This window comes from Varroa jacobsoni, unplaced genomic scaffold (genome assembly GCF_002532875.2).
Source record: "Varroa jacobsoni isolate VJ856 unplaced genomic scaffold, vjacob_1.0 scaffold_1263, whole genome shotgun sequence".
NCBI lineage: Eukaryota > Metazoa > Arthropoda > Arachnida > Mesostigmata > Varroidae > Varroa > Varroa jacobsoni.
In genome coordinates, this window is record NW_019214165.1 from 464529 (window position 1) to 476080 (window position 11552).

Below are 11552 nucleotides of genomic sequence, written 5' to 3' on the forward strand. Positions count from 1 at the left end.
CACATATATGGACTGGGTAAAATTTTATAGATTAACTGGATTTTGAGAGCGCGTTATATTCCGATATATATGTTCTCCATGTAGTTTAATGATTTTGTTGGAATAGGTAATACGTGAAGTTCAGATGCCCCGTAAAGCAATACGTGTCTCGCATACGAGATGAAAGAATGCGACATCCAAATCTGGAACCAGCTACCCTCGATGCTGTCAACTTCTGACATCCACGTGCTCTACTATGCAACCTCTGAAAAATTTACCCAAGCTCTCAAGAAGGCTGCATATCAAGGCAAGCTTAAACAGCACTTCCCGTCGTTCGCTAGACAATTTCGGGGCGACAGAAGCGATACAACACTACCTGATATCGTCGAACAGCGCTATTACTTGCACAAAAACGAGAGGAGTTCATTTCCAGAGACCTGCCATGCGCCGAAAGATCAGAATCTGCCTGCGTGGGCAGCATCACATATAGCAAAGATGAAAGTTGAGAGCTACAGAAGGTTGTGATTTATGCGACTTAGACAAAATGAAGCAAGCGCCTGTGTAAATTCCCTACTCGATATAAACGACGCTGCGATAAGAAAGAGCAGACCTTTGTGCACATGGAAAGGTAGCTACCTCTTATATAAACTATCGCTTTGTCCTAGTTATATACCTATTTGTTTCGTACAAAAATAGAGAAGATACGCATAGAATGAATGCCAACATTATAACTAGTGTGAAAAAACAGTATGTATTTTTAATGTCAATTTACAACCGTCCTATTAGAGCAGTACCCCCCGCGGCAAGAACTTGAGCGTAACCTCCAAAATCTTCGTATTGGCGAAACAAGACGACTCCTATAGATATGTTCTTACGCGATAAAGGTACGAATTGTTTTTTTCAAAAGGATTTGTAAGCTCGGTTCGGGTTACTTTATTTGGTCTCACTTATTTTTAATGGTGCAGTGCAAACGGATAACTAGAACAGGCTTGCTCGTGCTGCGCACCTCCTTCTTGTAAAGGTGCCTATTGTAAGAATCACTAGTGTTGCCTTTATTTTTTTGAGCTGAAGACGTGAATTGTCTGTGACTTGAATGAGAGCAAGAAAAGCTGCTTTGTACTGAAATGTCTATTCATAAAAAGCACTCACTATGTTTGGTTTGGAACGAGTTCTATGACAATATACATGGCGGTAGATTTTTATGCTCTGTGAATACTACGTCCCAGCCTACTCTCACAAAGCGTATCTGTCCGCAAAGGCCGCGTGCGAATTGGAATCATTTGCTTATTTGATGTTTCCATATTTAAATTTTAGAAGCTACTTCTTTCTTATTTCGCAGCAGTCAACTATTTAGCCTATTGCAGCCTATAGCCATTGGAAGCCCGAACATTCTGCTTTTTTTTTTTTCATTTACAGATTCCTAATTCGCTAATTCCTGTTCTCAATGGGAGTCATTCATCTAACGAGATAAAAGAAAAAGTTTGAAGTTATAGAAAATCATAGTAATTAAGTAATAAATGATTAATTGTTGACAAATAATTTAACTAATCGAAAACGTACGACTGATGACATTAGTTTCATAATAAAGCGTTTTTCATAATAATTCATAGCGTACATAAAAAAACAACAGGAATGAGAGCATGAGAGAAAATTTCGTTAAATAGTGACTCCATAAACCTTTAAATATGTTTATAAATAAAATATTTTCCGAATCCAAAGCAAAATTGTTATGATCGAAACTAGGAGCGTAGCTTAAAAGGGCCAAGCCAAGTTAAGCGAGAAATAAGTGGATCTGCACCATGGGAGAAGCTATCAAGAGAAAGATTATACCAGCATAGTTGTAAAAGTTTCTTTTGTTGCGCCCTAAATTGACCTAGTAGAATTACCTTATTTTGTAGTTGCAAACATCTATGTCGTAGTCAGAAGTTAGGCTATACGCGGACGAGCACCTATGAATTCGTGCAAAGAAATTAGTAATTCAATAAAACTAAATGCGTTTTTATTAAAAAAATTAAAAAAGAGACTGTGATTATGGCTAGTAAAACCAATGCTTTGTAATTATTTACTATCACGTTAGACAGGTCAAGGATTGTAATTCGTCCGCCATAGATCCACATGAAATTCTGTGAAGCCTGCACTTGAATGGCCTAAGTATGGGCCCATCGACGAGTTGCAGTTTGTTTGAAAAGAGAGAAAGAATAGCACTGTCCTTTCAGATCGAGGCGTGTATAAATATTATTATGGGCATTCTTCCGGCGTAAATAGTTACCTATGGCGTATCCTGATGAGTGCTCTTGCCTATGCCCAATGTTGTTTCGTATGTCACAAATACCGTTTTATTCGGACAATGCATTATGTTTATAAAGTTTCTTTTGCCTTATAAAAACTACGATGTCTTAGTTTAACTTGACATATATATACACACGTTCCTACTAAGCCGAGTTATACTCTGAGTCTGTGCTCTTGATTGCATTCCGTTTCACATACGAGTCCAAGGAGGTGCACTTCTATAAAGCAGCTCCGTTTGCTCTTAAAAACGTAGGTTTGGAGCAAGCGAAACAATAATATAAAAACGAGATAATTATTTAGTTTCTGTCTCCTCCAGTGATGGGATAACAGGAGTGGGCTCATTTTTTTCCCGGCCCAAACGAAACGGCGTAATTTTTTCAGTAGCGAATAGCTCTGTCTCATGAAATGATAGTAGAGTATTCTTTTCGTTGTTTGTAGACGAGCCATTTTGTCATACGGTTGCTGCTGTTCCCAGCAGGCAATGGAAGCCTGACCGTTGGCTGTTATTATTCATCCATCCATCTTTCGTGGAAGTGTTAAAGCCAACTGGCCGAGTGTCGACTGATCTTCTCCGAGGCTTTTCGCCGTACGTTGAGCCGAGCTCCCGATAACCTGGTGCTCACGATGGCGATGGCGACAAAGCCCCGCGTGACTTCCATCCGGTAGAGAAGGGAAGATGTGATCTATTTCTATGCGTTCTCCGACCCATCAATAGACCCATCACCAACTGAAATCTGCCATCTTGGCGAAGCGATGGTGAAAACGAGTTCAACAGGAAAATATCTTTTTGAACTGGATCTAATGACACTGACAATTAAACGCGATGTCCACTTGCAAAGCGCTACTGATAAATAGCGCGTTCTACAGTGTTTAGGGCACGATATTTAATCACCACAGCAAAACACTTATTGAAAGAAACACCCGTCATTCATTTATATTTTCATCTGTCGCCACATTTTAGAGCATATTGGAAATCGTCCACCAGCGAGAAGTAAAAAGCCATAGAGATCTCCTACCTTGTAGATAATTAACGGAGAATACAGGCGTAATATAATACTCGTCTTGACAGATGAAAATAGAATGGTGAAGACTGCTAATTGGACCAATGGATTAAGTGGAAATGCAAAATAGAATCAAATGAAACAGGTAGTAAACTGGATACGTACGTTTTGCCTTCAGCACATAACTTCTAAACCCAGTAATTGCTCGCGTGGACGTTCATGATGCAGAGCTCCTTGCATGTATATATTCAAATGTGCAGGGGAAGGAAAAGTCCATAATCAAGAAGTACTTCTTTATACTATTTAAAATAGGAGTAATAGAACTTCTGATGGTATAATAACTTACCTTTTACACACAATTTTACCCAAACGTTGGGATAAGAACACCACTCGAATTCATATCTGTCGTCGACTGTTCATGCAGCCTAGCTAGAGATTTTATACTTTTACAGCTATTGAACGCTTGAAAGTCTGGGATCGTTATAGTTTCTAACAGGTGTTCTCTATTTATATCGAAAACGTTCGCCGATTCGTTGACCCCTCAAATGCAGCTCCTGGTAGGGGTGTAACCGATCCGAAAAGCCACAAGGCTCTAGTTGTGTTAATTGTACTTAGTTTAAATTTGCTAAGCTCAATTTATTTTCAAATAAACCCACAAGATTATAACGACGCATGTATGGGCAAGGTGTGCAATACGACGCTAATAGATGCCGCAGTGAGTCTGCGTAATACAGTCTTATTCTCAGTCCATTGCCGCACAAATGTATATGTACAATGGCCAGCGTAACACTCTGTGTGCAGTTGTGACTCAGAGGGACGTTAAGGGTCCGATTCACTCAAAATGATTTGATAGAAAAGTAACCTTGTGGATCAGCACTCCCAGGTTACAATAGTTCTAATAAAGGAATTATTCTTATTCACTTAATGTTACGTAATGTCGAGCGACTTACTTGTTTGGTAATAGCTTGTAGATACCTTCTGAATTCATTTTCGAAAGATCGATTTTTAATTACAGTCAGAACGTAATTATAATATATTCGTCACTTTCAGTCGGCATTCATTAGGTTCTATTGATAAAGTTTTGCGATGTTACCATCTGTAGGTGGCTCAATGTGTACTGAGACTGAAGCTATTAGACGGATAAGCGCTTGTTATTATATTTTGTACCTTACGCGTCGCATGACATGTTCCCACCCTATTAAGCTAGATAACGAGTAACATGGTTAATTTTGCTTAAACATTACGTCGCTTAGTTATACATCTTTGCGCATATATATAAAAATAGAAACTAATACCGATATCTTAGGCCAACCAAAAATTACTATTTTGTTTAGCATAGTGCCAATTACAATAAGGTTCATTAGTATCTAGGACGTGACGGTCTTATGTCAGATTTATTCGGGGCCAGAGACCATTAGTTGTAACTCTTTACTTGGTCTTTACTTACAGTGAAAACAATTACGCAAATCTTATAAAAAGCTAAATAATCAGTGCATACGTTACCAACCATTTTAGCCAACAAATTACATTTGATGAAGGGTATATCATTTTAGAAGCTGCACACGATAAACGCATTTCATTAGTTGCTATTCTTAATGTTAGCCTAAGTTGAAAGGTCGCTCGTTCAAAGGTCAAAGGTCGTAGGATAGTACATGTGATAGAGCCAAGAAAACTATACGGCTTCACGCGTAATATGGACTATTATACGTTAGACATACTTTGTCAACATTGCCCTGCCCAACTAAGAAAGCTGCCGGTCATCCTCTTTGAAGGCCAATTCTCGCTATTTTCTCGATAACTTATTACAAATTCAGATTCATGTAATGAACTGGTCCTTTATTATCTACGATAATTGAAATAAGCCTCGATACGAATATACGTAACATGATCATAAGATACTTATTGGGTTTTTCAGATTGTTGATACGGTACAATATACAATAATCCATTACATAAAAAACAACAGCTAATTGTGTAATTCGATTTACAATTTGGGAAAACAATCTCATATAAATTAACTTATTTATACGGTCAATAATCGATGATGAAGTTAACTTGTTCGACTTCAAACTCCTATTTTAAATGAGATTTTCTTGGCCTTTTTGTTCTCTGGATCTTATTTATCACATGTCTGATCGAGTTGCTTTTTAATTTTTGTTTCATTTTAGCAAATTAGGTCGACATGTTTAAAAAGAGGTAAAAAAAAAAAAGAAACATTCAAGCGAACAATCCATTCAAAGCTAGCTATATAGTATTTTTTTCATCTATAAATAACGTAGATAGGATAATGCTTTAATTTCGTGAACCAATGTAAAAAATTGACCAGTATTCTAATTCTGTTCCCTAGAGACGACAAATTTAGGTGACTTAAGTTGTTAACGGAAGATTAATTATAATATATAATACAATAATAATAATACTACAAGTACTTTGTAATGCAAAAGTTTGAAGTCTATCGAATCTCTATGTGAGTTCCTTTCTAGACTCTTCTGTGCTTTGTGGCCAAGGGTAAAATAAGGCAGTTACTGAACCGAGTTCGCAACCCAGACGAATTAATATTCAATAGCTCATACAAAGATAGCACGTTCTTTCTTCCTTTATATAGCTGTCTTTATTACAGTTAGACGATTCATGAACAATTTCACTTCGGTATTATAAAACTTACTATCTACAAAACTTCTTCCCTTCTCCAAAAAACTGGTTACCTGTTGATCTCAGCAGAGTCTATTAAACATGTTTATACATTAACTCGCTCCATGGCTGACGTAATTTTATCTAAAGCTGTAGCAACTTGCAATGAACTAGATGCTAGACATCCCTGGCCGAACTGGCTTTTAACGCTACTTTCAGACTTGAAAAGCAGTTATATTAATATATGTATATTTAGGATATTTTAGGACAAACGTAGTCAAATGAGGAGCGAGTTCAATCGATACACTGATAGTTCTGTTAGCTCTTCGAATCATTCAATTCCTTTTCCTCGCGAGACGGTTTTCCGTATAATACATGCGCCCGATCTATGAAAGCTCGACTCATCTGCGATGCAGTAGTCTTAAGGAACGCATTGGCTAAGGGAGTTTGCAGCGGTGACTTTACGACAAAGCTAACCTCAAAGTCGAGTATACATGATTGTTCATCGTGAGCCACAAACATCCAACGCGACTCGAGGTCCCGGAAGAATGTGCCTTCCGCTGAGTAGGTCCGAATTCGATTTGGCTGTTGCCGGGTTACCTGCATGTAGAAGCAAACATAATAATACTAGAATTACCAAAGTCATGATGTAACCAACGGTACCAAGTCTAGCGATCCTCTTCATTGTTATTTACCCAGATGAAATTGATTCGAGTAGCTGAGTTCGAAATGCTTTAGCTCACCTGCAATGATATATTGTATTTTATTGTGCAGATTACAGTCGCTTTGCTTCAAGAAGTACTTAGGCCACTGTAGTCAGTCGCCTAGTAGCATTATGTCGCAGCACACGTAAGCGTTGTGTCAAGATACAACTTCAGTTACTGAAGAGATCCTCAATTCTAAGAGCATGTGTGCGCATTACTAATGATAGAAAATTGCTTTTAAAATAGAATAAATGCAAAAAAAATTTTTAAATATATAGAATAACTACTGAATGATATTTTAGTTATGTTAAACTCTCCTAGTAAGTGCATGCAAATAATAAAGTTAGTAATAATAATAATAATAAAACTAGTAAAACCCTGAACATTGTATATATTCACTTACGAACCTATGGGAGCCAGCTCTGCCCTAAGCTGACTATTACTGTGACTCAAATTACATCCATCTGATAGAATTGTAAGGTATAATAATGCATGATAGTAATTAAAAAAAAAAAAACGTGATTTTTAAATATATCTCGCGAGCGCGTGTCCGCGGGTGAAAGTGACTAAAGAACTATGGTGTTTACATGATGCTTGTGGGCACATCTCAGGCTCATATGATCAAGGAAGTACACTTTGTTCGTTATAATTCTCTGCACATACCTCTGACAAGTAGGTTTCCTCAAATGGGGTGAATCCGACAGTGAGCTGTACGTGCTCTATAAGGCCCCGACGACCTACGGCTTTGGATTGGTGGCACCATGGCAAAAACTCTGGATAACGACTAGTATCACTAACAACCTGATACATCTGCTCCTGACTATAACCAACTAATTTTCGTTCGTAGTGCGATACTTTGTCGCCACAACTTTTTATTAGATTGAACAAACATTGTTTTCGTTCCTTAAGTGCTTTACAATTTGTAAAGTTAACAAAAAATTGAGGTATTCGAACGCGGGTTAAGGAGGCCGCCATCTTGGACTGAACACATTAGCGGTTCTTTGCAATCCGTGGGCGGTTAACCTCTGCCATTAAGAAAGAAAATTGTGACTGTACTTACACTTCCATTGGTAATTGCTTTATAGCCATGGAACTAAAGACGACACAGCTTTGAAGAACTAACGTTATCGTAAAAAAAAAATAATAACCTTATAAGAACTTTTATTGACACCGTTTGTTCGGTACACAATATATATCAAATATACAAAAAGGACGATATCTATTACTCGAAGAAAATTTACAATTAGATTAAGGCTGGGCGATAAGTGGGGCAGTATTGGATCTGAATCCTTTCAAGAGGCTTATTAGATCGAAGCTTGCGTATTTTACGACCTTACTAAGTTACAAAAGTACTTCAAACTACCGTTTTGAATTTTAAATACTTTAAGGTGTAACCTTAATCAATGAACACCGTTATTCAACGCCCCTTCCAAAAGCTTTTCAATAGCGCACCTCTCGAAGTGTCTTGAACGGGCAAATAATATACCCATAATCGATGATTTCTTTAGTGGCAGGAAACGGTTTACGCATTGGTTCTATTATTTGAACGTTGAAAATGGCGAAAATAGGTAGAGGGAAGATCGAAAGTCAAATCATAGCATGATACTATTATTAGATACAAGGACACAGGATGGCGAAGGCACACTCGTCCGTATTCTGTATGCGCAAGTATAGTTGTAAAATTGCGTTTCGTTTCAGCTGAACGTTCATTCAAAATTTTTTTTTCGACATTATTTTTATGAACAACTGATGTCGGGTCTTATTTCTTTTTATTATTATTATTATTATTATTATTTTAATTATATAATAATAATAATATAGGTAATGCTCAGGAATTAGAAATTCTTGTTGATCCTTTCCTAGATTACCTAAAATATGCTTGTAATTTTTGAGCTTTTTCAATTGACCACTATTTGATAATCAAGTTAACGATATACGCTCAAGTTCAACGGTAGGTAATGTTTAGAAACACCGGTTCTGAAAATCGCATTAGTGAATGGTCTATGACACCGGTAGTAGTTTTGAGGCGTGAAAATGCAATCAAGTAACATTGGCAAAATTAAGTTAGTCTTTCTAAATGTTTTATTGGAACAGCATTGGGATTGCTGACGAAAAATAAGACACATTTCTAATAATTAAACAAATACAACTACTAAAAGACAATAACAAACGGGCAATTACATACCAGTTAGCCACGGTAACTTCTGTTTAGACATATTAGGCCTACAAACAGAAGGGTACTGCTACTGGACCGCATTGTATACTTGCATCGTCGCGATGATGACATATTCAGTGTAACCTCTATATCATCGTCCCGCGAATAATATAAAGGAGATCGAATTAGAATTGTATCTATAGAATATTGTAATTTTATCCTTTAAATAGCACTCGCTAGAGTGTTGGCCAGCAAGAGCACCTAATTGCTATATATTCGCGTTGATCACTAACTCTTCACGGTTAACCTAATGCCTTCTTGGTTCAATGATAAGGTCAGTACTCGGGTAGCACCAAGATGAAACCTCGTTGAGAACTATGCTTAAAATTATCATTAATTAGAGTTTCATTCAATGTTGCTAATGGCGATAAATACGGTAAAGATGGCTTGATGGAGAAATTGTCATAAAAAAGCAGGTAGATGCAACAAACGGTACTAAAATTAAACAATACCACGTATATTATATAATTTCATTAATGATTTAAAATGTGGATGCTAAACTTAGAAAATGTTACACATCAAAATGTTATTAATTCCAAAGGTGTTGCGGTACTATCACACTGATCAAAAGCGCAATTGTCAGTAATATATTTTCATTTGTCATTATGTAATTTTACGCTAAGCAATATGATCAAAAGTCAGCAAACGGACCGTTCGGGCTATCTCATCTACCCAGTAGTTTTACTAGGCTTCCTATATCATCAATTGTCGCGATGTTTATCAACCCTTGGCGTCATCGTGAATCAGCTGCTTGTCGCTACCTTCTCTATGTTCACGAACACAATTCGGTGCGGTACGGTTCACGAGCATGTAGAACATTGTATCTTAGGGCTTTCGCTGTTGCCCTTCATATAAGGAATTCCAAATACACCTACATTTTACGCGACCTAAAAATCTCGCGACGACTTTTCTCCTGTGGATGCCCGGTTAGGTGCCTAGGATTAGCTTGTCGCTCCGCGTGAAAGCAAACAGGTTTTTCATGTAGCGTTGATTTGTTTACTGGCGCAGTCGACGTGTCCGTATTGATGGCGTTGGTAGCGCTGTAAGGTTTTTACGTATAAATTGAAACGAAAAATAGGTGTATCAATAGCAGCAAATCTACCTGGCAAACAACCGCAGAAGTAATGTAATAAGATCACTGTTTAGAGGCGAGAGCAGTTTACATTTGTGTCAAGGTACGCTCGACTGCCCTTAATAGGACGATGAGAACGCTCTTTCAGGACCTCTGAACGTAACACAACAGTGAGACAGACACAGATATCTCACAAAAGTGTGTAATGATAGATTTTTTTAGTTGCAGGTATTCGATATTCGACTTTAAAAACCTTAAAATATTTAAGATTAAAAAAATCTTAAATATTTTAAGGTTTTTAAGCTGAGTGCCCCCGAATAGTCACGTCAAAGCATTTAGAGTGATCTAATACTGTTTATTATAAAAATATAGAGTTCATTAGGGTCACCGTTTTCTCATTTATAATGATACTCATGGTTACGGTAACGATATGTTTTATTGATTAGTTTCAAAGTTCACAAAATGCTTAAACTCTACAACAAGTGCGCAGCGGTTAATTGATCTAATTCACCGTTATTATTTATTCATGGAAAGTAGAGCTAGATACTCGGGCGGACAGAACTTCGCTTTAGAACATCCGCTTGAAATATAACTGATATATAGCGACAGAGGTCTTAGTTATAGTGAATTTTCTAAGGCTTTTTACGGGCAGTCCAAAGCAGACAAGTAGATGGCAAAAATCAGCGTCTGCTTATGAGATAACGCGTCCACTATGAATCCCTTCGCTATTTCCTCTTTCCAAGTGAAGGCCTTTGAAACGTGGCCACAGTTCTTACGGGGATTTCATACTATACAGGGCCATAGTGTGAGGCTACATTCAGTCAACCAGTCGGATGGTGGAGCCGATACTTTAGTAAACTGGATTTGGCGGCTTCAAATGATAGGAATCGGGCAATCCACTTCATTAACTTTGGTACGGTACTGTGAAGAGCATATATTGCAATGGCTCGATAAGCTGTGCACTATCGAACTTATCCTCTTAAAAAACCTCTGGACATATCAGCGACAGTTCGCATCACATTATATATATATAAGATCTGTCAACCGAACCTGGCATTTCATATACAATATGATGTTATTATAGAATTATAAATTGAACACTAAAAGTGTGGAGACTGAGTAAAAATAAGTTCTCCATAAATAAACTTGGGAACAGTTAGGAGCGCAGTGCTTTCTTGCGAAATTTTAAACAATAAAAAAGTCCGCCTGAAGCATACGTCCATTATAAATGAGCCATCTACGTCACAAGAGGCGGAGAATCGGTGAGAGAATGACGTTGCTTTAAAAAGAAATTGACTTCAGTGGTAAGTTAATAACTGTTAATTCGCAAGTTTGCAACCACATTATATTTGGACGTGAAATGATGCAGTACTGGCGATTATGAGGTACTTGCGGAAAAGCGAAACAGTCAATGAGTTCCTCGACCGTTGTTACGGCGATCGCAGCTACACATCTGGCAGTCTGGTCACTTGACGACAACGCGAGATCTTATAGTTATGCCTCAGTTATTTTCTCGATTGGCCAAACGTATGTCTAACGCTCATGTCGATCCAACTGCAGATAGAAACACGAGTTGAAGGTGTGTGGCTGTTTAAGACAGGTGTATAAAAACGAAAGAGAATATTTCCAGCCCACATAGTCTGCCGTTCATCTATATATCTA

General features: G+C 37.6%; 1 protein-coding gene and 1 long non-coding RNA gene across 2 annotated transcripts in view; one reads left to right on the forward strand and one right to left on the reverse strand.

Moving 5' to 3' along the window:
- Positions 1-2023, forward strand: part of LOC111268167 (uncharacterized) — an 11054-nt gene extending 9031 nt beyond the window's left edge. Inside the window, exon 2 of the long non-coding RNA XR_002685049.1 lies at positions 107-2023. This is a non-coding gene — a long non-coding RNA (uncharacterized LOC111268167). The remainder of the gene's footprint in view (positions 1-106) is intronic.
- A 3830-nt stretch (positions 2024-5853) lies between these two features.
- LOC111268168 (coenzyme Q-binding protein COQ10 homolog B, mitochondrial) lies at positions 5854-7600 on the reverse strand. The gene is made up of 2 exons (XM_022846952.2): positions 7267-7600; positions 5854-6499 (listed from the first exon to the last, which is right to left on the reverse strand). Exons 1-2 carry the CDS (start codon positions 7576-7578, stop codon positions 6218-6220), a joined length of 594 nt encoding a protein of 197 aa, XP_022702687.1. The 5' UTR covers positions 7579-7600; the 3' UTR covers positions 5854-6217.
- Between the last annotated feature and the right edge of the window lie 3952 nt (positions 7601-11552).

What these genes read in the sequence shown, in the direction of transcription:
- LOC111268168 (XM_022846952.2), bottom strand. Translation starts at nt 7,578, where the DNA reads ATGGCGGCCTCCTTAACCCGCGTTCGAATACCTCAATTTTTTGTTAAC. An exon ending in AGGAAACCTACTTGTCAGAG is followed by an intron (nt 6,500 to 7,266) that starts GTATGTGCAGAG and finishes TTCTACATGCAG; the next exon opens with GTAACCCGGCAACAGCCAAA.